This window comes from Gekko japonicus, unplaced genomic scaffold (assembly GCF_001447785.1).
Source record: "Gekko japonicus isolate JY-2015 unplaced genomic scaffold, Gekko_japonicus_V1.1 scaffold4444, whole genome shotgun sequence".
NCBI lineage: Eukaryota > Metazoa > Chordata > Lepidosauria > Squamata > Gekkonidae > Gekko > Gekko japonicus.
In genome coordinates, this window is record NW_015172684.1 from 25,459 (window position 1) to 52,622 (window position 27,164).

General features: G+C 48.2%; 1 protein-coding gene across 1 annotated transcript in view; it reads right to left on the minus strand.

Annotated features, from left to right (window-relative positions):
- Positions 1-27,164, minus strand: part of SLC1A4 (solute carrier family 1 (glutamate/neutral amino acid transporter), member 4) — a 57,372-nt gene that overhangs the window by 10,810 nt on the left and 19,398 nt on the right. The window contains exons 2-5 of the mRNA XM_015421776.1: positions 22,620-22,662; positions 18,790-18,849; positions 6,847-7,013; positions 759-992 (exon numbers count right to left, since the gene is read on the minus strand). Of these exons, the coding sequence (XP_015277262.1) occupies positions 759-992; positions 6,847-7,013; positions 18,790-18,849; positions 22,620-22,662 (504 nt within the window). The remainder of the gene's footprint in view (positions 1-758; positions 993-6,846; positions 7,014-18,789; positions 18,850-22,619; positions 22,663-27,164) is intronic.

A 27,164-nucleotide genomic window follows, 5' to 3' on the forward strand; every position in this document is an offset into this window, starting at 1 on the left:
TCACAATCCAGAGCTGCACCTCTACCTGCAGGCCCTGAGCACTGAATTGAAGACGCGCCCCCCCGGTATTAAATCTACTATATATTTATTTAAAACACTTATTAGCTGCCTCTCTGCCTTGCAGAACTAACAGCAGCTTACCATGTAAATAAAACAATGATTTGTTAAGAAATACGTAAAAGACTAAAATTTAAAATCTCCAGTTAGGACTGCCAATCGATAAAAACGGAAAGTAGTTACGTGCTGTCCTAAATAAAAATGTCTTCGACTGCCCCTTGAAGATCGAAAGTGAGAGGGACAGGCGCAACTCCCTGGGGAGGTTGCTCCACAATTGCGGGGCCACCACCAAAAAGGCCGCGTCTCGTTCACCCGCCGAAAGAGCTTCTTTGATTGGCGGGATCACCACCACCAATCACCAATTAAGATCACAGGACTTCTACCTGGGCAAGAACATATGGGAGAAGACGGTCTTTTAAGATTCCTCAGTCCCAAGTTTAAAGGACAAAACCAGCACCTTGAACTGGGCCCGGGGGCCCGGGGGCAAATTGGTAGCCAGTTTAATTCAAATTAATTTAAAGTATTCAGATGGGCTATCTACACACGCTTCTGAAAGGCCTGCCGCCCATTTTGAGAACTGCAAAAGTCACATCACAAGAGTTTTCTGCCCCCAAGGAAAGTGGGCAGAACCACTCTGATTCAGGGCAACATAATTCTCATTTTTTAGGAATAAAAGCAAAATAAAATAAAAATCAACCAACCTGGAACAAGTAGCGAAAGCTGTGGTAAATGGTGTTATGAGCCCCAAGAGAAAAGAGAAAGGGTTTTTGCGTGTGACCGCAAAATAAATAAGGGGTAAAACGATCCCGCCGTGGATGATGTGACCCAGAATGGACGCAAAGATGTATTTTCCCAGGCTTGTCACTAGCAGGAAGACGTCTTCCATTTCCACGATCTTGCTTCCGACAAGGAACATAATGCCCAGAGGTACATACCTGTGTAGAATTAACAGCAAACATCAGTTAAGAACCAGATCTTCAATACGGCCTGTTCAAAGTTGAACCAAAGCGTGTCTCACTGCGCTCACCAAAATCTTGACTGAACGCTGCAACTTCTTTTAGGGTGCGTTCAGACGGGGGCTTTATACCGGTTAGGGTGCCGGTTCCAACCACTGTACTCACCGGCGTTCAGGCGGGGCACATCTGCCTCCTCTCCCTAACCGGTGTAAAGCCCTCTACACCATTGCACTCTGCCACCAGGTCCCAAGTGGTGGTATACTGAGTGCAACGGTGGCTTCTGGTTTATCCCGGCGTCTGATCGCTCTCCAACGTTGCAGAGACACTTACGTCGGAAGCCTGAGGCTTCCGGCTTTCCCCCGCCATTTTTTTTAAGGAACCGATATGCGCTCGGGCGAAGCTTCGCCCTGAGCGTTTGTTTTTTTTTTAAAAAGCCCTTAGTTTAACTTCCCGGAGGAGTCCGGGACTACAGGGAGGCCAGGTTGGGCTTTGAACTTTAAAGGTAAGTGCTTACCTTTAAAGTTTAAATGTAATGGGGGGGGTTTGAGCATGCGCAAAGATCGCCATTCTCTGAATGGCTGCCTATGCGCATGCTCAAACTGTGCTTTAAAAAAAACAAATGCCGACGCCCGCAGCATGTGAGCGGGCGTCCAACGGAGGGATCCGGAAGATGGAGGTAAGTGTGATCGCGTTTCTGCCGGCATAAACGCCCCGTCTGAACGCACCCTTAGAGTCACAAGAACAGCCAGTTCAACATTTGCAATTAAAAAACAACAACTAAGTTTTGCATCATTGTTTCCATTAAACCCCTGCTTTCTGTGAAACCAAGTGCCTTTTCAAGCCAGTGGGTCGTAGCACAATAAAAGGTGCAGTATTATCTTCCCTCATGTCTGAGCTTCTGTTGTGGGAATACCTGCAATTTCACTCGGAGAACTAGAGGTAGTATCTTTCATACCTAGGAAAATATATCGGTTTTTCCCCTCTCCAGCAGTGACAAGTCCTCGTGGACAAACCTCCGTGATCATTGTTAGTGACAGGTAGTACAAACCACCGGGGATGGGCACAAACCTAAGAATTCCACCTCGGTTTGGGGGCCGAACAGAGCCCAAACCCCGTACAGAGCAAAATGCTCTGAACCAAACAGAAAGACCGTGTTGGGGGGGGGGGGATCACCCGTGAAGAGTTAAATGGCTGGCAGCCATTTAACCTGTCCAATCCGCTTCCCCCCGCTTTGAAGTGGGGGGGAGCAAAACCGACAGTTTTAATTACTCGCAGCCATTTCACCGGTCGGTTCTGCTTCTCCCCCCGCTTCCAAGTGGGGAGAAGCGAAACCAACTGGTGAAATGGCTCGCAGCCATCTCCAACCGAACTGGATAAAATCCAGTAAATATTCGTAGAAGGCGCCTTTGTAGGACAAGGGGAAAAGAATGTGATTCTTGAATGTGATTTCTCTCCTTCATGTATATTGACAGCTGTCACTGTGCCTTCAAAGGTTTAATCACAATAGATCCAGATTTTGGTATGTAACCTAGAATCTTCTGATCAGAGAAAGTTATAGCAGAACATATATTCTATACCTGCATTTCTGTGTATAAGAAGCCCCCATAGAAGGAATTAGGATGCAATAAGAATGGAGTGCTATTTAGTAGTTGCAAGGCCGCTGAGAGCGAAGTTTAATGAGATTCACAGCCCTTATCAGCTAGCTCTCCACGTGCGAGCCCAGGAAGGGACCCAGTGTTCTCTAATGTTCCCAACACTGAAGACAACTGACACCCCTGAGAGATGCACTGAGTCAAAAGATGCTTGTATGATGTTAATGGCTTGGTACCAATTAGAGACTCTTTAATGTGTAAACTATATGTGATGTCATTTGGGGTGTAAGACCTTCTCTGCCCTTCCTGGTTATGGCAGAATACAGTTTTGGAATTGCTGAAGTGCCAAGATACTCAGCCCGGTCTTCCCTGTTTTAAATGCATTAAACAGATGTTTAACTAACTCGTCGGACTCCGACTGATTCCAATTCAGCCAAAGGGTCATACAGGGCATAGATTTGTGCACCACCTTCCCCCAACATCAGTTCAGGGGCTCCAAACTGAGCCAAGCTTGCGCCAAATTTTGGCTCATGGACCAATTCGTGCCCATCCCTACAAACCACTCCCTGGGCTGAGCCACTTTGTGAATATTTGCTTGCAAAAAGAAATGCAGTTATTAGTACCTACACAGCCCTATAACTGAAGGACTTAACCAGCGCTTTGTTGTTGTTCAGTCGCAGTTTCGAGTCCGACTCTTTGCGACCCCATGGACCAGATCCCGCCAGGCCCTCCTGTCTTCCGCCGTCCTCTGAAGTTGGCTCAATTTCATGTTCGTTGCATCTATGACACTGTCTAACCATCTCATCCTTTGCCGTCCCCGTCTTCTTTGACCTTCAATCTTTCCCAGCGCTAGGTAGAGTAAAAAGGTGGCACAGCATCTGCAACGCTCTAGGAATTCCCCCAAATCTGTGGTTTTTAATCACCAAGACCAGGAATTTGATCCCAAGCATCGTGGTTGCCATGACGTCACTCCCAGGTGCTTACCTGGAAGTGACGATGGTGCCAGTACCACTTGACCCGGCCAGGATCCATACTTCAAACGCTCCTGGGAGTTGGCAGCACGGAGCTGGTAACCCCAAGAACCACTGATATTTGACAGAGTTCGGTGTAGTTTGGTTTGAGAGAGTTTGGTATAGTGGTTAGGAGTGCGGATTCTAATCTGGAAGAACTGGGCTTGATTCCCCACTCCTCCACATGCAGCTGCTGGTGTGACCTTGAGTCACTCACAAGTTCTCTCGGAGCTGTTCTCTCAAGAGCAGTCCTCAAAAGAGCTCTCTCAGCCCCACCTGCCTCACAGGGTGTCTGTTGTGGGGAGGGGGAGGGAAAGGCGTTTGTAAGCCACTCTGAGACTCCTTCGGGTAGTGAAGGGCGGGGTAGAAATCCAATCTCCTCTTCTTCTACCACTACGGCTTTGAGTTTCTTGGAAGAAGGATGGCATTAAGAAAATGCTGTTCCACTCTACACCGCAACTTCCCAAATCTTTCCCTTTGCATAAATGAGTACTATTTTTAAGAAGAGGAGCTTCCTTGCATGCCACGTAGTCCTCTGCTATACAGAGTCAGTCCTGGAACAAAATCATGCAGTTTCATTCAGCAATTCTCCCCCGGCATAACTATTACCCCTATCCTATTTTGTATGTGAGGAAAAGGCTACTGAAGTACCAGTGTCGGACTGGGGTGTCAACCGAGGAATATTGTGCTAGTTTTTTAAAAACTGTATAGGGTGGTGGTGGAAAACCTTAAGACTTTCGAGACAAGAGATCTTCAGAGGTGGTTGGCCATTGCCTGCCTCTGCCTAGAAATTCTGGACTTCCTTTGTGGTCTTCCAGGGGTCATTTCGTAGAAAAAGAGGTGCAGGAGCTCATTAGCATAACTCATTAGCATCACTTATTTGCATATGCCACACCCCCTGACATCACCGGAAGTGTGTCAGAAGGCAACACCCACCGCTCAGGCTCCACTGGACTGTTTTGGACTGCTAGCTATTGGGGGTGGGGGAACGTGCAGATCTGTCCTCGCAGAGGAGGGAGAGCTTGTACCTGAATAAAACTTGGTCTTAAAGGTGCCACTGGACTGTTTTGGGCTGGGGGATGGGGGGGCCTCTGCAACTACCTGGCTGCTTCTTGCTCTGGGAGCAGGGGGCGGGGCTTGTTGCATGTGCCCGCCCCCTGGGCTCTTTACTGCCGGAGCTCCACTCCTGTGCGCTCCTGCAGGTGGTCTCCCATCTAAGTACTAACCATGGATGGCCCTGCTTAGCTTCCAAGACTTGACGAGACCAGGCTAGTATTGGTGTTGGACTGGGGTGTGTGGACTGTGGATTGGGGTATGGACCAAGGAACATCATGCTATTTTTAAGAACTGTATGCTAAGCCCTCAGGAAGAAGGGAAAACGAACACCGATCAAGGTTTATACAGGAAAGCTTGTGCGTGCACATAAATGGAATAAAGGCCTCCCGCCCGACAGCAAGGTTTTGTCTTAAATTGTCTGACCCTTTAATCTTGGGTAAAGAGCTTTTTCTACAGACGGCTAATTAGGATTTCAAAGAGACGCCAAATACCAGAAAAATCAGCAAAGCGGTTACTGAGAATTCCTGTTCGCTGCGTTGTCCAAATTGAAAAGTATGCCCGTAATCTATAAAGAGGGGGGGATTATACGGTGAAAGATTAACTCCAGCGTTGGCTCGGGAGGCCAGAAACAAAAAGCCATCGTCACCTATCTGTGTGCAGAATATCACATGTATTACACTGGGGAGTAAGAGCCTTAAGCTGCTTTAATACAAATCCCTAGCGACGGGTGTTAACATGAAGGCCCAGTTCCTGGCTGAATTTGTTCCATTGCTTGGGGGCCAACCTCTCACTTGCTCTCGCTCTCAAATAACAGTTGTAAAATTCTCACTTACTGAGAGCGGCAGGGGAGGGAAGATGACATAGCCATAGCCCGATCTTTTCAGATATCAGAAGCTAAACCAGGGCCCAGTACTTGGACGGGAGACCACCAAGGAAGGCTATGCAGGGGAAGGCCATGGCCAACCACCTCTGCGTCTCATGTGCCTTGGAAGCCCCTTTCTGGGGGTCGCCATAAGTCAGGACTTGGACGGGAGACCACCAAGGAAGGCTCTGCAGAGGAAGGCAATGGCCAACCACCTCTGCTTCTCATGTGCCTTGGAAGCCCCTTGCTGGGGGTCGCCATAAGTCAGGACTTGGGAGGGAGACCACCAAGGAAGGCTCTGCAGAGGAAGGCAATGGCCAACCACCTCCACTTCTCACTTGCCTTTAAGGCCCCTTGCTGGGGTCACCGTTAAGTCACGACTTGGAAGACAGACCACCAAAGAAGGCTGGCATTGAACTGCTGATACTGGTAGTAAGCTGGCACAAAGGACGCAAGAAGCAGAACCCTACAATAGGGCAACGGCCTAGGATTCGTCCTGCTCCCTGCCACAAGCTCCCTGAGTCAGCCGGAAGGACATGCAGTGGTCACTTCTAGGGCTGCCGACTCCGGCTTGGGAAACCCACTCAGGTTTTGCAACTGCAAACCTGAAAAGTGCATAGAGCCGTGTCAGTTTCCACCTTTAAGTAAACTCCTCCAAGCTTCATCTAGTCTGCAAAACTGCACATTCAAAAACTGTGTAGTGCACTGGAGCGACAAATGCAAACCCATCTGCTGGAGAGCCAATGCAGTGTAGTGGTTAAGAGTATTAGATGAAGATTTGGGAGACCCGGGTTCAAATTCCCACTTGACCCACGGAAGCTCGTTGGGTGACCTTAAGCTGGACACACTTGCTCGGCCTATTCTACTTCCCAGTATTGTGAGGAGGAAGAGGAGGAGGAGGAAGAGTTTGGATTTATACTCCTTCCTTCACTACCCGAAGGAGTCTCAGAGTGGTTTACAATCTCCCTCCTTTCCCCTCCCCACAACAGACACCCTGTGAGGGAGGTGGGGCTGAGAGAGCCCTCTCAAGAACTGCCTGTGAGAGAACAGCTCTGAGAGAACGTGTAAGTGGCCCAAGGTCACACCAGCAGCCGCATGTGGAGGAGTGGGGGATCAAACCCGGTTCTCCCAGATTACAGTCCGCGCTCTTAACCACTACACCAAACTGGAAAATGGAGGACAGGAGAATAAAGTAAGCCACCTTGGTTTCCCAATGAGGAGAAAGTTGAGGTACAAAGGAAGCAAATAAATAAGGTATACATAACACGCACATTTTTGCCAGGGAATACGGTTCTGTTTCCAAGAACACTCACCACATAATCCAAGAGACTAAAACCATGGTTGCCTCGTTGAACGAATTAAAGAAACGAATCAGCTCTTCTCCTTCGGGGCCGAGCTTTTTCAAGGCCACTCCCAGAAACAGTGCGAAAAGGACTAGGCCCAGGATATTCATTCCTTCGATTTCGGTGCCGACAGGGATCTGCAGAACACAAACAATCAGAGCCTTATAACTCCGGGCTACAGATGAATGGATTTTAATCTCTACATTGGTATTCGATTCTTAGATGAAGAGGTCATGCCAAATATTCTAAGTCACATAAATTGATCTAAAAGTAGCCAGTCTCTGGCCACAGAAAGGGGAATTTGGAGGAAAGACCGCAGGAAAAAAAGAGGGCAGGTCCTTCATCATTTTTAGACTAAGCCTTGTGGTGCTACACATCACTACTCCGGGAAATTTTAATGGACTTCTGGAAGACAGTAGGAGAGAATTATTGAAGAGAAGAAGAAGAAGAGATTGGATTTATACCTTGTCCTTCACTACCCGAAGGAGTCTCAGAGCGACTTACAATCTCCTTTCCCTTCCCCTCCCCACAACAGACACCCTGTGAGGTAGGTGGGGCTGAGAGAGCTCTTTCGAGGACTGTCCTTGAGAGAGCAGCTCTGACAGAACTTGTGACTGACTCAAGGTCACCCGGCTGGCTGCATGTGAAGGAGTAGGGAATCAAACCCGGTTCTCCCAGATTAGAGTCCACACTCAGAACCACTACACCAAACTGGCTGACAGTAATTCCGGAGAACATTTTGTTGATTATTGTGAAATACTACACTAATCTTTCAATGGTTAAGAATTTCCTCTATATGAAGCTGGGGGGGGGGGGGAGAGAAAGATGTAGTTGTGTCAAACAAAGATAAATGGATAAGGAGACAGTACATAACTATGCTGTTTTGTTATTGTTGTGAGGGAAGACACAGTAAGGATGTTAAAAAAAGGTTTTCATAAGACTGTTAAAAAAAGCAAAAGAGTTATGGAACACTGTATTTCTGTACAAGGTGGGGTTACCAGGTCCCCCCCGGCTACCAACGGGGGATTGTGGGGGGTAGGGTTGCCGGATCCAGGTCAGGAAACAACTGAGGATTTGGGGGTCGAACCTGGGGAGGACAGAAATGCTCCCGCTAAGCTGTGGAGTCTTGTGAGCAAAACTTCTGCTTTGTGAGCTGCTGGCTTTAAAGTTGTGAGCGAGCGATTTGCCCACTGCAGAAATTAGTTTGCTCTGGAGCCCTCCTTCCTGAGCTAAGACAAAAATGTGTGAGCCGGAGGCTAAAAAACTGTGAGCCGGCTCACACTCACTCAGCTTAGTGGGAACACTGGACACGGATATAGTGCCACAGAGTCCACCCTCCACAGCATCCATTTTCTCCAGGGGAACTGATCTCTGTAATCTGGAGATCAGTTGTAATTTCAGCTTTGAGAATGACAAGAGTACTCCGTCCATGAATGTTAGCTGCACAATGTGTCTTTTGTAGGACCGGCAAAAAGCATCCATATAAGAAGGCTGTCCCCCTTTTTGGAAGACTTCATGCAAGGAGAAGCGGGTTTATAATTCTAGAAACTCCCACTGGGGGCTTGACTTTTAAAACACTGATGCAAAATTGTCTGGTAGTTAGCAATCTGTATGTATTGAATGTTATTGCTTATTGAATTTAATGAATATTTATACCTGACTAGGATGAAATAATGATACACGATGCACTTTACTAAAAGATGACCATAAATAGAACACATTAGTTTGCTAAAAGGTTTCTGCAGTGTATATTTATTTGTTACTAGACCCACCTGGAGGCTGACATCGCTAATACAAGGTATCAAAAAGTGAGATGACTAGCGATGGTCAAGAAAGCTGCTGAACATAGCCCGCAGTATTCGCACCACAAGTGAATGGTAGCCATGCGTGACCAAAAAAAGCAAGTATACTTTGTGAGCAACTGAAGATTTAATTTCACATTTAAGAGTTATTTAATCCAAAGCTAATGAAAATCGCTTGAGCCTAATCACGTGTACGTTCCCCAAAAACATGCCTGCTATAAAACAACACTCAAAGGACATTTGCTTATCCCAAAGGGAATGTTGACCCCACTACCAACCAATACAGGATATTAATTACTGTTATAATGGCTGAAATCCGATACACACTTATACGGAAGCAAGCGCAGGTGCATTTGCTTTCGAGGAGCCAAAGAGTGGGGGGCAGCATCCCCAGAGAAAAATTAGAAAGAAAAATGCCTCATCTACTTACAGGAAGTAGAGACCACAGAGTTCCTGGCGATTCCTAGAGCTCCTCCAAAGTGACAAGGGTAGCTCTAGGAATCACCAAGAACTTTATGGTCAGAACTTCCTGTCCATAGACGAGGCCCTGTTTTTTTTCTTTTTAATTTTTCTCCCCGGGATGATCACGCCACCCCCGGTTTGGCCCCAGTTCCTGCCCTCTGATCAGGTGAACATCAGCAGGCAAGGGGTACAAATACCTGGAGGTTTCATCACCTGCCACAAGGAGACAAATGAGAACCCTAGTCTGTTCTCATACTGTCCTGCTCACTGAGATCTGCCAGTGAGGCCCCACGCTGGACTGCATCACACAGAAGGATGTCAGACTTGACGTCTACTAGTAGCAGGGCATTCTCAGTAGTGGCCCCAATGTTGTGGGGAACTCGTTTGAGCCTGACGAGGAAATTCCGCTGCTTTCAAGTGTCCCCTAAATATCATTCACAAAAACTTTACGATTACAAAGTAGATAAGGCGACACACTGAAGCACAAGTGGTTCCTTCACTAGACATTACCCATTCTTCTGAGACGCTTGAAAAAGACTGGTGTCTCAACCGGTTTTCAAAAAATAAGCCTTCAGAAATGGAAAAGACTTTAGCCACAGTCTAAAGCAGGGGTGTCAAACATGTGGCCCGGGGGCTAGATCAGGCCCTCGGAGGGCTGCAATCCGGCCTGCGAGGCCCTAGTTGTTTCCTGCTTCCTTTTCCTGTTCTGCTGCTACATCACAGCTTACTTTACCAGACTCTCTCAATCGCACAGGAGAGATAGATAGGCAAGCTTCTCCTGTGCGACTGTCTGGTAAAGCACTGGCTGAGGCTCCCCCGCTCCTCCTCCCAGGGGGAGGGAGGGAACCAGCCAGAGCTCGCTTCCTGGCCAGGCTGCCTCAATCATATTCAGGAGACAAAGGGAAGCCTTTCTTTCCTTCCACTGGCTGAGGCTCCTTCCTGAATACAGGGAGGGCGGGAGGGAACAAGGGAGAGCTTGCTTTGCTGGGCTACCTCAATTGCGCAGCAAGGATACCAGGCACTTTTAAGACCAACAAAGTTTTGTTCAAGGCATGAGCTTTTGTGTGCCTTGCTACAGTGTGTGTGTATTCTGTTGGGCTACCTCAATTGCACAGCAAGGATACCAGGCACTTTTAAGACCAACAAAGTTTTGTTCAAGGCATGAGCTTTTGTGTGCCTTGCTACAGTGTGTGTGTATTCTGTTGAGCTGCTTATGCTGTGTGTGTTGTTGGGCTCCTTATGCCAGGGTTCTCCTGGGTGCAATTGGGTTCCTTCCCCCTTTTCACTGTGTTCACGCCCTCATGACCCAGTCTTTTTCAGTAAGAAAGCAATCAGAGTGTTAATGGCATTTGTCTGTGTCCTTTATAAAGTTTATATCTCCGCTACCTGGCATTACATTTTATGACACACATGGCCCGGCCCAACAAGGTCTCATTTATGTCAGATCCAGCCCTCATAATGGCAAAGGATGAGATGGTTAGACAGTGTCATAGATGCAACGAACATGAAATTGAGCAAACTTCAGAGGACGGCGGAAAACAGGAGGGCCTGGCGAGATCTGGTCCATGGGGGCACGAAGAGTCCGACTCGACTGTGCGAATGAACAACAACAACAACAAAGCCCTCATAACAAATGAGTTCGACGCCCCTGGTCTAAAGTATCATGCTGCGTTCCTCGGTCACTCTGCGTTCCGTTATATCAAAGCCCCGGGAAGCATAAGAACAAGGGGTGTGTGCACGCTATAACAATCCAAAAACCACATTCAGATCTTATGAGAAAAAACACACAGAGCAGAAGCAATTTCAAAGTATACACACCGCTGCATTTTGTAGTTTAACCCTGTTAAAAATGTGCGGTCGTTACCATTTGCGGCACAGTGTTTTTTATAAAAGATACCCAAATTGGAATGTGAGGATGCCCAGTTTCTACATTTGTGCTCTACTCATTCATTTAAGGTAGTTTCAGAGGGTCGAAATGTTGGTCTGCAATAGTGAGATTTGAGTCCAGTTAGTACTATGGTCCTGGAGAAGACTCTTGAGAGTCCCTTGGATTGCAAGAAGATAAAATCAGTCAATCCTAAAAGAAATCAACCCTGACTGTTCCCTGGAAGGTCAGATAATGAAACTGAAGCTCAAATACTTTGGCCACCCAATGAGAAGGGAGCACTCACTGGAAAAGACCCTGATGCTGGGAAAGATTGAAGGTCAAAGAAGACGGGGACGGCAAAGGATGAGATGGATAGACAGTGTCATAGATGCAACAAACATAAAATTGAGCAAACTTCAGAGGACGGCAGAAGACAGGAGGGCCTGGCGGAATCTGGTCCATGGGGTCGCGAAGAGTCGGACTCGACTGTGCGACTGAACAACAAAAAAGTACTGCAGAGATCAACAAGTTTTTCAGCCTATAAACTCCCGAGTCAAAGCTTGAAGGGAAACTTTGACTCTCAAAAGCTTATACCCTGAAAAATGTGTTGGTCTCTGAGCTGCTACTGGACTCAAATCAAACTGCTCATCCATTTAAATTTCTCTCACACACACATACGCACTCTTGAAATAACATTTAGAAGTGTCCTTATCTATATAGCAAGTGGTGAAAGTGTAAAGCCACAAGGTAAACACATTACGCTGAAGCCACATGTAAAGCCCAAACCAGTGTATGTTAAGGCAGATCCAGTGAGGTTCAAGACCAGTGTGTGAATGGTAAATATGGCTTAGGACCAGCGTTCCCTCTAAGCTGAGTTAGTGTGAGCTAGATCACCCCCACCCAGTGCCACAGTTACGATTCTTTCACTGCCAGCTTCCAGCTGTCTCCGTTTATGGCCGGTCGCTTGGCATCTATCAGAGCCCCAATCCTTTCCAGCAGCGGCTCCCCACCCTGCAGAAACAGACCCTCGAGGGCGCTTTGTTTGCTAGGGCTTTTAATGGGGCTTGAGCTGCCAGCCTCTTCTTGGAGAAGGTGTTAATTGGGTTGTATTACATTATGCTTGGTTTTAGCTTGAGCCACGAGGGAAAAGCGGAATGCAGACAAACCACCAGTGCTAGCACGAGCAGATCAGTGTGATCATTCTGGTGTGAGTTACAGCTTGGTGTCACAGGCGCTTGTGGCTATACCAGCCAAGCCCTTTGAAGCCACCTTCAGAGCAACGAGAACGGGGACCCCCGACATGGTGCCCGCCAGCGTTCCCTCTAAGCTAAGTGAGTGTGAGCCAGCTCACAGTTCTTTAGCCTCCGGCTCACAGATTTTTGTCTTCGCTCGGGAAGGAGGGCTCCAGAGGAAACTAATTTATGCAGTACCAAAAATTACTCACTCACAGGTTTAACGCCAGTAGCTCACAAAGCAGAATTTTGGCTCACAAGACTCCACAGCTTAGAGGGAGCACTGCTGAGAGCCCTGGTGCGCTTGTGTGTGTGTGTGGGGGGGGGCTGTATTTCAAAGAAAAGTGACTGACGGTGAAAGGGTTAAGCATAGGGTCATAGAATCAGAGAGCTGGAAGGGACCTCTAGGGTCATCTAGTCCAACCTCCTGCTCCATGCAGGAAATTCACAACTACCTCCCCCCCCCAATACCCCCAGCGTACCTCCCCCCCCCCAATACCCCCAGCGACCCCTGTTCCATGCCCAGAAGATGGGTCACCAGGCCACAGCTGGGACCCCCTGGAGAAATTGGGGAGTGGGACCCAGCATGGCAGCAGCACACCAGCATGCTTACATCACTTCCGGTATACACCAGAAGTGATCTCTTTGGGTGCTCCAGCACTTACAAAAACAACACAAGAGCCCTGCTGGATCAGACCAGTGAAGGTCCATCTAGTCCAGCCTCCTGTCTCACACAGGGGCCAACCAGTTCCTCTGAAGGGCCAACAACAGGGCAGAGAGGCCGGGGCCTTCAGAAGAACATCAGAAAAGCTCTGCTGGATCAAACCAGTGGTCCATCTAGTCCATCCTCCTGTCTCACACAGTGGCCAACCAGTTCCTCTGGAGGGCCAACAACAGGGCAGAGAGGCCGAGGCCTTCCCCTTGTAAGAACATCAGAAGAACCCTGCTGGATCAGACCAGCGCTCCATCTAGTCCAGCATCCTGTCTCACAGAGTGGCCAGCCAGTTCCTCTGGAGGGACAACAACAGGGCAGAGAGGCCGAGGCCTTCCCCTGATAAGAGCATCAAAAGAGCCCTGCTGGATCAGACCAGCGCTCCCTCTAGTCCAGTATCCTGTCTCACAGTGGCCAACCAGTTCCTCTGGAGGGCCAACAACAGGGCAGAGAGGCCGAGGCCTTCATAAGAACATCAGAAGATCCCTGCTGGATCAGACCAGGGGTCCACCTAGTCCAGCATCCTGTCTCACACAGGGGCCAACCAGTTCCTCTGGAGAGCCAACCACAGGGCAGAGAGGCCGAGGCCTTCCCCTGATGTTGCCTCCTGGCTCTGGGATTCTGAGGATTAGTGCCTTTGAATGTGGAGGTTCCCCTCAGTCACCAATGGCTAATAGCCACTGATAAGGCTCATCCTTCATGAATCTGTCCAACCTGTTTATTCATGTGGCCATCGCTACATCCTCTGGCAGCAAACTAAGCATGCTAGAGCATCCACTATGTCACTTCTATTTTTAACCGGAAGCGACTTAAGCCTGTCAGTGAGACACCGGCATGCATGCCCTCCCCCCCCCACAACCATTTCGTCCCACCGGCACCTAACTCGGGAGGCACAGTATCCCGAGTTCAGCAATCTCTTCCCTCCAGTGCCAACTGCCAACTTCCAAGCAGGCTCTGCCACCCCGAAAAATCTGAGATTTCCTTATATGAGGCTACAGAATAAAGAGCCGTATGTTCCAGAGGAAAACTGCTTGGATTGGAAGACATGTGGAACCCGCAGGCCCTTGCTCCAACATAAACTATGAGGAGAGACAGAAATTCTATTAAGGAGGTACTTCCAAGGTCTTGGCAGGCCGAGGCACGACACGATTCTTGACTTTTTAAAAACATCTTTTAATCTCGCAAAGCGGTTTGCCCACGCAGCATGGAGAAGGAGAAGAAGAAGAAGAGATTGGATTTATACCCCGCCCTTCACTACCCAAGGGAACATAAGAACATAAGAGATGCCAATGTTGGATCAGGCCAAAGGCCCATCCAGTCCAACACTCTGTATCCCACAGTGGCCAGAAATACCAGTGCCATCAGGAGGTCCACCAGTGGGGCCAGGACATTAGAAGCCCTCCCACTGTTGACCCCCCCCAAGCACCAAGAAGACAGAGCTTCACTTGCCCCAGAGCCCCTATCTATACCTTGTGGCTTATAGCCACTGATGGACCTCTGCTCCATATGCTTATCTAATTCCCTTTTGAAGCCGTCCATGCTTGTAGCTCTTAGGGAGTCTCAGAGTGGCTTACAAACTCTCTGTAGGGAGTCTCAGAGTGGCTTACAAACTCTCTGTAGGGAGTCTCAGAGTGGCTTACAAACTCTCTGTAGGGAGTCTCAGAGTGGCTTACAAACTCTCTGTAGGGAGTCTCAGAGTGGCTTACAAACTCTCTGTAGGGAGTCTCAGAGTGGCTTACAAACTCTCTGTAGGGAGTCTCAGAGTGGCTTACAAACTCTCTGTAGGGAGTCTCAGAGTGGCTTACAAACTCTCTGTAGGGAGTCTCAGAGTGGCTTACAAACTCTCTGTAGGGAGTCTCAGAGTGGCTTACAAACTCTCTGTAGGGAGTCTCAGAGTGGCTTACAAATTCCTTTCCCTTCCCCTCCCCACAACAGACTCCCTGTGAGGGAGGTGGGGCTGAGAGAGCTCTTGACAGAAATGGCTCTTTTTCAAGGACAGCTCTTATCAGAACGATGGCTTGCCCAAGGTCACCCAGCCAGGTGCAAGTGGAGGAGTGGGGGAATCAAACCTGGTTCTCCCAGATTAGTGTCCGCGCACTTAACCATGACACCAAACTGGCTCTCCAAACAAGATCCAAAAACAAAACGTGAACTAGAACGGCCCATGGCTGTGAGGAACTGGTTGTATGACTCTTTCAACGTCCTCTGACTAGGTTTGCCAGCCTCCAGGTGGTGACTGGAAATTTCCAGCTATTAGAACTGACCTCCAGGCGGCAAGAGATCAATTCGCTTGGAGAAAATGGCCGCTTTGGAAGGTGGACTCCGTGGTGCTACACCCCACTGAAGTCCCCTCCCTTCCCCAAACCCCGCCCTCCTCAGGCTCCACCTCCAAGATCTCTCCAACCCGGAGCTGGCAACCCTACCTACCCCTGACTCCAGAGCTTTGGCTCACTGGAAAGGTGAATTCCGAAAGGATTTTCCGAATAAGTGAAGCACTGGAGCCCCATTAGAATATCATCACGTGAGACTTATTCACACAACTAACTGAGGGGAAGGGGGGGAGACCAGAGAGGACAAGATCCAATTTTATTTGGAATAAGCAAGGGAGCGTGTCCTGGGCCAGTCACGGGATTATTTACTATTTGCACAACACGTGGACAGTGCAGAAATAAAAAGTATTCTTTGGCACCGGTAGAAGCAAGCAGTGCTGCCTACCAATGTTCCCTCTAAGCTGTGGAGTCTTGTGAGCAGAAATTCTACTTTGTGAGCTCCTGGCATTAAAACTGTGAGCCAGCGATTTGGCTACGGAATCAATTCGTCTGCTCTGAAGCCACCGTCCTTCCCTGAGCTAAGACAAAAACGTGTGAGCCGGAGGCTAAAAGACTGCGAGCTAGCTCACACTAACTCAGCCTAGAGAGAACACTGCAGTGCCTACCTATGTTCACATTTACTTATTTATTTAAAACATTTATTAGCAGCCTTTCTTCCATATGGAGCTCAAGGTGGCTCACTACGTAGATACAAATACAAAAAAGCCAACATTTAAAAATCACAGTTTAGGACTGCAAGTCAATTAATCAAATGCACTCCTAAATAAAACTGCCTATTGCAGATCGACAATGACGGGGCCAGGCGCATCCTTCCTGGGGAAGTCGTTCCGTAACTGTGGGGCTACCACTGAAAAGGCCCTCCCTCACGAACGCACAATGTGTCGATCCAGATGCATTAACACTGTCCCCAAAATCCCCATGCAGCTAACATAGGAAGCGGAATAGAACAGCACTTAAGTTGTCGTTACTCCTTTGGAAGGTTTTCTCTTCCTTTCACAACTAGGGTTCCCAACCCCCCCCCCCTGGGGGCGGGGCCACACTATTTGAGGGGGAAACAAAGAGTTTTCCCCTCAAATGGCGTGGCCCCGCCCCCAGCGTGTGACGTCACTTCCGGGTGACGCACACGCGGCGCGCACGGAGACAACGCCGTCCGGGAGCCCCCCACTCCCGGACAAATTGGATTTGGCAACCCTACGCACAACATATAAAGTCGAACTCGGATTCTGAGCAGCAGAAGTCAGTGGCAAAGGCTGAACACATGGAGAGAGATCCCAGTTACTTCTTCCTCTGATTTTATTTTTAATCCCCCCCCCCCAACCCGAACACTGCCCTTAGAGCACTGTAACACACTCTGGCAAACCTTTAGGGGGAGGGGGAAACCTCAAAACATATCCTGGGGTTTAATCATACCCCAAGACAAATTTCTAATGTATCTTGGGGTTTAAAAAGTCCCTAAAAAGACTGTTTGCAGTAGCAGAAGCAGGGCTCTTTTTGTAGAAAAAGCCCAGGCCACACCCAACAGCAGAAACTCGTTAGCATATTAGGTCACACCCCTGACAGCACAGCTCATTAGCACATTAGGCCGCACCCCCATGTTACCAGAACTGTGGTTATCCAGCCACACCCACCTTTTGCTTGTTATTCTGTTTACCTTGTTTGTAGTCAAAACCCAGGGCCTTTTTTGTAGCAGGAACTCCTTTGCATGATAGGCCACACACCTAGCCAATCCTAATGAGTTTCTGCTGTTGGGTGTGGCCTATTATGCTACTGAGTTCCTGCTGGGCGTGGCCAACTTGGGAGCCAGCCAGAACTCCGTTCCCGTTCGTTCCTGCCCAAAAAATAGCCCTGAGCAGAAGTAATCATGTTTCAAAGTATTCCAACAACCAGTGCTCGAAAACACGCTCTTTCGCATTCGATGAAAAGTAACTGCATGGATAACATTAATAGCTGCATATTTTGTTTGTACATTCAGTATTTTTGTACCCTTAAGCATATCTCTGTGGGAGGTGGATTTTCTCCAATTTACCAAGAGGGGGCTGTTTATCTCTCCAGAGCACTTAGAAATGCTTCCCAGAACTGTGTTTTTTGAGGGGAAGCTCATGGCATATCTTCCAAACCCCAAAATACGCTACATGTAGATATATAAAGGTAAAGGTTTCCCTTCCTTGAAAGCCAGCCAAATCAGACTCTAGAGGGTGGTGCTCATCTCTGTTTCCAAGCCGAAGAGCCAGTGCTGTCCGAAGACTTTTTCCGCGGTCATGTGGCCGGCGTGGCTGAACGCCAAGGCGCACGGAACGCTGTTACGTTCCCACCAAAGCGGTATCTATTTATCAACTTGCAATTTCTTGCTTTCAAACTACTAGGCTGGCAGGAGAGAGAAAGATAACAGCACCCCAAATGCAAAAAAACCCCACAATCCAGTAGATTACTGGGGTTGTTTTGTACTTTGTTTACAGAAAACCTAAGGAAATGTATCCTGCTAGCTTCTCTGATCAATCCCTTCCAATGCCCTTATACACTGTAGCCACTGTCCCACATGGCTTTTCTCCACGGGAGTCTAGCAATCCCCGTGAGAGCCTCCTACAGCTACCGAAAGGGGCCCACTCCTCCCGTCTTCACCAATGAAAACAGTCGAGGGATATAGCCGGTTGTTTACTAAAGTGCAGGAGGCAATGTCCCCAAGAGGATAAGTGCAGAGTTGCTTCTCTATGCACTCTGACCCCCCAAAAGTGCAGCCAGGGTAGGATATTCACCCTGAGGCTCAGTGTATAACAGGCGCTGTGGCTCAGGAACCACATTCGGCTCTTTCACACATACTGTGTGGCTCCCATCAGGGCAGCTGGAGAAGTGAAGGGGAGGCATGTTTTTCCTTCCTTCCTTCCTTCCTTCCTTCCTTCCTTCCTTCCTTCCTTCCTTCCGCTTACTTTGTTTCTCTTTCTTTCCACCTCTTTCCTTCTTTCTTTCCACCTCTCTATTTCTCTCTCTCTTAGACAAATAAATATCATTAGCAAACAAACAAACATCATTGGACAAATAACTATCATTATCGATATCTGTTTTCACCCCTTTTGTTTTTTATTTTCGGCAGTCTCATTTGATGTTAATAAAAGGCAAATTTGCATATTTTTTTCAGTAAAAACGTTTATGTGTGTGTGATATTTGTTCATGTCTCAGACATCTGATGTTTATTCTTATGTGGCTCTTACGCTGAGCAAATCTGGCCATCCCCGGTGTAGAGTCTCTGCCTGGCACGCAGAACGTCTCAGGTTCAGTTCCCGGCATCTCCAGTGATGGGAAAGACCTCTGCCTGAGACCCTGGAGAGCCACTGCCAATCTGAGTAGATAATACTGACTTTGATGGACTGAGGGTCTGATTCAGTAGAAAGCAACTTCACGTGTTCATGTGTCATAATTACTAACAAACAATCCGTGTTCTGAAGATGTAACAAAGTAGGCCTCTGATGCACACAGGAGAAGAATTTGCTTGAATCAAATACCATTTGCTTACCTTTTCGGTAACATTCCCGAGAGTTGTGTTCCGTATTATCATTTTGTAGTCTGTAGCATACTGTAAATAAAATTAAAATGTTGATTAGTATCTGAGGCCTCGTTGAACAGGTATATAGGTTCGTTATTTTACAACTTGCATTTGGGTTTTCCCCGATATCTGGCTTGGGAAACTGCCAGACGATCAATGAAGCGATATAGGTTAAGGGATTGGTCTTCAGCGTTACAACAGATTTGCTCCGGAACGAACAATCTTTTTTCCAAGTTAAAGCCCTTATTCTAGACACACACACACAAAACAACCCTTCAGTAAACTTTTATTAACACCAGCATCATCTTCCCGAAGTCAGTGGGATTTCCGATGAATGATTAATCCCATTTAAGGAGAATTTCTGGCCACATCTGCACTTTCCATTTTGACAGAGATGGACAAATATCCAAGGTGCTCTGTGCTGCCCCAGCCAGCGTTTAACTGTAGCTAAGTAAAACTGCCATATCTTTAAGGAGCAGTGGTCCCTGGGAACTGAAGTCTTTAGTTTTGCATGTCTTATTTCTGTATAGAACATAGTTAGCAGTGTAGCATGCCAATTATGCATAGTTATAGATGTAAGGCTTGTTAGCAATGCATGTGGGTAGTGGAACCGCACATGCTCAGTTCGGAGGATCCACTCACTGCAAGTGGTGAGATCAAAGTTTGTTGAAATAAGAGCTTGCTCTCGTAAAGTTTATCTTGCAATGCCAGCCTCAGCTTCTCCCACAGTACACTTGGTGGTGGGGGGAAAGGGCCGTCAAATCGCAACAACCGTAGCTTCCCTTTAACGCTCCCTTCCTTCATTTCAGGGCTGAAGAGCACAAAGAGCCAGGTAGACCTCCAAGAGTATCCATAGTATTCACACGCAGATGGGTGTGACATCACACCTACTGACCACACCCCTAACGGGGAGGGGCTGTGGCTCAGTGGAAGAGCCTCTGCTTTGCAGGCAGAAGGCCCCGGGTTTCAATCTCCAGTTGAAAGGACCTGGCAGGAGGTGATGCGAAAGACCACTGACTGAGACCCTGGAGAGCCGCTGCCAGTCTGAGTAGACAATACAGACCTTGATAGACCGACAGTCTGATTCAGTAGAAGGCAGCTTCATGTGTGTGTTCATGTGCCCATGAAACTGACCTGGATAGCCCAGGCTAGCCCGATCCCGTCAGATCTTGGAAGCTAAGCAGGGTCGGCCCTAGCTAGTATTTGGAAGGGCGACCCTCCAAGGAATGCCAGGGTTGGACTCATGACGCAGAGGTAGACAATGGCGAACCACCCCTGACACATCTCTTGCCTCAAAAAAAAAGGCTAGCTCTCCACCTAGTGCTGTATAACGCCAAAGAGCTAGCACGTCTAGCTGCCAGACAATCTTAGGATCTCCTGGCTATTCGACTCACAATGAACATCAACAATTGTATGTAATACCGTGTTTCCCCGAAAATAAGACACTGTCTTATATTTATTTTTTCTCAAGAAGACACACTAGGGCTTATACCACAAATGCATAGAAATCCTGCTAGGGCTTATTTTTTGGGTAGGTCTTGTTTTCGGGGAAACAGGGTAATATAAGTGTGTTGCGGAATCTTACACAAACATTCACAAAACTGAACATACAATAAAGAGTCTTTGAAGACAAAATTCACAAATATAGAACAATAAAGATTATTAAGATCCAGAGTCCAGTCCATTAAAGTCAAATTCACAAAGATTCCGTATAAATGTTCATCTCGGATGCAATGCTCCCTCTAAGCTGTGGAGTCTTGTGAGCAGAAATTCTACCTTGTGAGCTACTGGCATTAAAGCCGTGTCTGAGCGATTTGGCTGCTGCATAAATCAGTTTGCTCTGGAGCCATCCTTCCTGAGCAGAGACAAAAATGTGTGAGCCGGAGGCTAAAAAACTGTGAGCTAGCTCACACAAACTCAGCTTAGAGGGAACAGTGTCTTCCTCAGAAATGGACAAAATTCATTTTCTTTTTGCTTTACTATTCTACACACAATGCCATACGATGATTAATTAATGTCCCCATGTTCATTTGAACACCTGCAGAGAGCTTAACTCTCATACAAGTGTATGTGTGAACAAAAAGCAGGATCCTGAACACATGTATATGGCCGACAGGTGTGCACATAGAGCCAGGGGTCATTTCCTGCAGGAGCGCACAGGAGCGAAGCTCCGGCAGTAAAGAGCCCAGGGGGCGGGAAGGTGCAACAAGCCCCGCCCGCTGCTCCCAGCAGCCCTCAGTCAGAGCAAGAAGCAGCCAGGTAAGCTGCAGAGCCCCCCATAACAATCCAAAACAGTCCAGTGGCACCTTTAAGGCCAAGTTTTATTCAGGTACAAGCTCTCCCTCCTCTGCGAAGACAGATCTGCATGTCTCCCCCACCCAATAGCTAGCAACCCAAAACAGTCCAGTGGAGCCTGAGTGGTGGGTGTTGCCTTCTGACACACTTCCGGTGATGTCAGGGGGCGTGCCGTATGCAGATGAGTTATGCTAATGGGTTATGCTAATGAGTTCCTGCACCTCTTTTTCTACGAAATGACCCCTGCATAGAGCTATCTCTGGACATTCGACTCCATGCACGGATGCTGCAGCCAGAGCTTGTGGGTGTGATCTAACTCCCTCCTAAGAGGGCTTTTCTGCACAGGTAACAGGGCCACACTGCACAAAATGGTCCACACACTTACTTGGATAAATGATTACGCACCAAGTAAGTAGGATCCTACCATGTAATTTTTGCACCGCTGAATGCATCACGTTAATACTTTCCTGCTCAGCTTCCGGTCTCTCTTTTTAGATTTCTGGCTGGTTCCAGACTTCTACGGCCCTAATCCTATTGCACTGTTTATTGAATGGATTTTGTCGATTGTATTGACTCACTCTGTGTAACCTGCCCTGAGGCCCGTGAGAAGGGCAGATCACAGAGAACATAAATAGTTAAATAAAACTGAATAAAATAAAAAAACCCACATCTGTACAATGTTATTGCGTTTGAATTATCTGCAGAGCCCTCTAAGTCAGCCATAGAAAGAGGGGCCGTACACTGTTTTATAACCCCCCAAAATGGGGAAATTAAGCCGTATTCAAGACACACAGCTTCCAGAAGTACTGAGCTCTATGGCTGCAATCCTGCATTCAGTTACTCATACTGAGGTTGCTGTCATAAGAACATAAGAGAAGCCAATGCTGGATCAGGCCAATGGCCCATCTAGTCCAACACTCTGTGTCACACAGTGGCCAAAAAGACCAGGTGCCATCAGGAGGTCCAGCAGTGGGGCCAGGGCACCAGAAGCCCTCCCACTGTTGCCCCCCCAAGCACCAAGAAGACAGAGCATCCCTTGCCCCAGCCTGAGAGTGGCTAATAGCCACTGATGGACTTCTGCTCCATATGCTTCTCTAATTCCCTCTTGAAGCCGTCCATGCTTGTAGCCGCCATCACCTCCTGTGACAGTGAATTCCAAGTATTAATCACTCTTTGGGTGAAGAAGTACTTCCTTTTATCTGTTCTAACCCCACTGCTCAGCAATTTCATGGAGTGCCCACGAGTTCTTGTATTGTGAGAAAGGGAGAAAAGTACCTCTTTCTCAACCTGCTCTATCCCATGCATAATCTTATAAACCTCAATCCTTGAAGGGGACTATTCCAACTGAGCCGCTTCACTTGCTTCCACGAATTCAAGAATCCGGCTGCTTTAGCCCCATGGAACTCAAGGAAAAATTAGTCTTGAAGCTCCGAAAATTTCAGGCCCGAAGACAAAAATTACACAGACACACACACAAAGACACAGAACAGGAGAAACGACTTTACCGATCGAAAGGCCGCTGCGACCAGGTTCGACGGGAACAAGTTTCTGCAAAGGAACGAGAAAGAAAAAACAAACAGATTAGGGTTTAATTACCACTGTATAAAAGCTTCATTATTTGTTTTTGCGTTAGGCCGATGTTATGTCTATAAGGCGATCAAAACGCCAGTTCAGCATTTAAGAGGCATAGAGGCCGCTCATCGTTTTTATGCATCAACGGCATGAAGACACTTGCCGCCAGGGAACACGCCAATGGATTCTGATAGAATAAACAAGTACTTGCACCAACTGTCAGGAGGCATTTCCCTCGGACTGTAAAACGCATTGGAGGGGAAAAGAGCAGCTTGATGCCTAGTGTGAAACGCCCCTCCGAGGAGGCCCTAGAAGTCCCATTTTCATGTTAACGGCGATCAATTCACAGACGTTTCTCGTTTACAGTAAATTACAGGCAATCCAGGGTATAACACAGTTGCAGAGATCTTGAACGCTGAGGCACAATTACCAGCAACTGCAAAGTTTAAATAAACGGCCAGGGAAATGTGGAATGAAGTTACCAAAAAAAAAAAGGAGTCCGTTCTTCCAAATTCTTCAAACAGAGCTAAAGATCAGCATAGACTATGAAAATTAACAAATCATGAAAAACATGGAACGGGAAGGTTCTTGGCTCCTAACTGTGGCCACAGAGAGTCCTCTGCTGCAATAACGCCCCAATAACGATGCCAAGATTGCAAAGGTGGAAAACAGACAAGGAACCAGTACAGGCAAACAGGGAAATACACAGTCACAGCAAACACTGTAAATATACTATTGACAATTATTACCGCACAGCTTGTAAAGAAGAGGGCAATTACAAATTGACCAAGGGATAGCAATTCACACACAAAACAATTCCAAGACACAGACAGGCATTCAGATGTAGTCCTGTTTCAAAGGATTCTTCTTCAATATCCTGATACCGAGTCTCCCTGTCTGTACTTAGTGGGCTAGTACAGACAGGGAGACGCAGCTCTAGGAACAGAACAGGAAAGATTTGGCATGGAAACAGCACTGCAGCAGAGGGTCACACCAGGCCCAGGTGGCAGAGAGATGGCCAAAACACTAATTAACTAATTATTGTACGGCGTTGTGTGTAGAACAGCCAGGAGATCCTAAGATTGTCCGGCAGCCAGAAGTCCTCCTAGGTCCTTTAGCATTATGCACCACTAGGTGGCGAGCTAGACTTGTTTTTAAGCCAAGAGACGTTTCAGTGGTGGTTTGCCATTGCCTGCCTCTGTGTCATGACCCTGGTATTCCTTGGAGGCTGCCCACCCAAATACTAGCCACGGCTGACCCTGCTTAGCTTCCTAGATCTGATGGGATCGGGCTAGCCTGGGCTATCCAGGTCAGGGCGCCAGAATGCCGGCAGACCCCGAGGGCGGTAGCCTGGCTGGGAACTGAAGCAGGAGTTGCTTTCCCAAAGGAGGGGACAAGACAGGAATTCCCTGTGGGCAAGGTGTGGGTGCTAAGAGGGCCAGGGTCTCCTCATGGCATCAGCAGAATGGGCGGGGAGGCCTACCATTGGGCTGGTAGGGGACCAACTTGGCGCAGGTGACTCCTAGAGCGAGGCCAGACAGACAGACTGCTAGGTTACACCATAAAAGCGATAGTAAAGTAGACACATGAAGCTGCTTACATCGCACCATTCACTGGTAAGGTGAACTATGCAACACCCAGAATCCTAAAACCAAAAGAAGAGAAGAAGAAGAGATTGGATTTATACCCCCGCCCTTCAGTCGGAGTCTCAGAGTGGCTTACAAACTCCTTTCCCTTCCCCTCCCCACAACAGACACCCTGTGAGGTAAAAGAAGAAGAAGAAATTGGATTTACACCCCGCCCTTCACTACTCAAGTGTCTCAGAGCGGTTTACAAACTCCTTTCCCTTCCCCTCCCCACAACAGACACCCTGTGAGGAAGGTGGGGCTGAGAGAGCCCATTCCAGAACTGCCCTTGAGAGAACATCTCTGAGAGAACTTGTGACTGGCCCAAGGTCACTCCAGCAGCTACAAGTGGAGGAGTGGGGAATCAAACCGGGTTCTCCCAGATCAGAGTCCGCGCACTTAACCACGACACTACCCAAAAGGGATAACTAGGCTATTTAACAGTCCATGCCTCCGCCATAAGAACAAATCTGGGCAGTCACACTGAAAGGCAACGTGGTGTGGTGCTTAAAGTGTTGGCTTCGGATCTGGGAGATTCTGCTTCGAGTTTCCACATTTTTTGCTGGGGCCAGTCATGCACTCTCAGCGTAACCTACCTCACAGGATTGTTGTGAGGATGAAAGGGAGGACAGGAGACCAATGCGAGCCACTTCAGGCCCCCCCCCCCACCGGGTAGAAAGGCGGGATATAAACGGAGTCCAATAAAAATTAAAAATACCTCTGTGCCTGGCCAATGCTCCCTCTAAGCTGCAGAGTCTTGTGAGCAAAAATTCTACCATGTGAGCTACCGGCATTAAAATTGTGAGCGAGCGATTTGGCTGCTGCATAAGTTAGTTTGCTCTGGAGCCACCCCTTCCTGAGCGAAGACAAAAATGTGTGAGCCGGAGGCTAAAAAAACTGTGAGCTAGCTCACACTAATCAGCTTAGAGGGAACACTGGGCCTACTAATGTAACCCCCCCACACACACACACACACACACCCCAGATCAATCCAAGAAATTCAGATCACGGGGCACCAAAGACAGAGAACACGTCCAGCAGAGAGGAAACAGAATGCCTGCAAAGTCAATAGCTCCAGCACGCTGCTAAGGACCTGAAAGAGATCCTAGATTGAAGTTCTGTACGCGGGGGTAGAAATGCAACAAAAGCTCCCGGGCTCCATTGTAGACGAGGGAAAGCGAGCCAGAAGAACTGGGGGCTGACAAAGAGAAGAGCTTTTATCTGTACCGGCGATAAACTGTTTGGTCTCCGCAGCTCTCTAAGCAAGTCACCGCGGACGGACTTTCCCACAGTCATGACGATATGCTAAAGTACACAGCTGGCTCCTATCTTTCGGCCCTCCTGTTGTTGCTTTACGCCCTTCCCCTTGCTGCTGAAAGAGGCACAAATGGAAATAATTCAGTCTTTAAAAAAAAAAAAAATTGAGAGCCAGCGTGGTGTAGTGCTTAGAATCTGGGAATCGCCATTCGGCCATGGAAGCTCGCTGGGTGTCCTTGGGCCAGTCACGCACTCTCGGCCTCACCTACCTCACAGGGTGGTTGCGAGGGTAAAATAGAGGAGAGGGGAACAATGTGGCAGGGTATAAATGATTTTTTTTTAAAAAAAAAATCAATTTTCCTTACCGCCACATACTCTATAAATGTATTTCAGATTTATTTTAATTATGTTCTGCCCGATCAACCTGATGTGAGAAGAGAAGCCATGTTGGATCAGGCCAATGGCCCATCCAGTCCAACACTCTGTGTCAAACAGCGGCCAAAACCCAGGTGCCATCAGGAGGTCCAGCAGTGGGGCCAGGACATTAGAAGCCCTCCCACTGTTGCCCCCCCCATGCACCAAGAAGACAGAGCATCACAGCCCCAGACACAAGAACATAAGAGAAAGCCATGTTGGATCAGGCCAATGGCCCATTCAGTCCAACACTCTGTGTCACACAGTGGCCAAAAATGCCAGGTGCCATCCGGAGGTCCAGCAGTGGGGCCAGGACACTAGAAGCCCTCCCACTGTTGACCCCCCCCAAGCACCAAGAATACAGAGCATCACCTGCCCCAGACATAAGAGAAGCCAATGTTGGATCAGGCCGGTGGCCCATCCAGGCCAACACTCTTTGTCACACAGTGGCCAAAAATACCAGGTGCCGTCAGGAGGTCCAGCAGTGGGGCCAGAACTCCAGAAGCCCTCCCACTGTTAACCCCCCCAAGCACCAAGAAGACAGAGCATCACTACACTGTTCCATCTATACCTCCCACTGTGGCCCGCCAAGCAACAAGAATACAGAGCATCACAGCCCCAGACACAAGAGAAGCCAATGTTGGATTAGGCCGGTGGCCCATCCAGGCCAACACTCTTTGTCACACAGTGGCCAAAAATACCAGGTGCCATCAGGAGGCCCACCAGCAGGGCCAGAACTCCAGAAGCCCTCCCACTGTGGCCCCCCGAGCACCAAGAAGACAGAGCATCACTACCCCAGACACGAGTGTTCCATCTATACCTTCTGGCTAAGAGCCACCGATGGACCTCTGCTTAGATGGTGGAAAGTGCCACCAAGTCACAGCTGACATATGGCTACCTCACAGGGTTTCCAAGGGAAATGAACAGAGGTGGTTTGCCCTTGCCTGCCTCTGCGTAGCAACCCTGGGCTTCCTTGGTGGTCTCCCACCCAGGTGCTAACCAGGCCTGACCCTGCTTAGCTTCCCAGATCTGATAAGATTGGGCTACTCCGGGCCGTCCGGGTCAGGGCTTCGTACTAAAAGGGGGAACATCTAAAGAGGCTATATCCACATTTTGGCTCATCAAGGAATGACTACAGTACTGTCCTCAGCTGACTTCAGTGGACTTGGAAGGTTGTAAGTC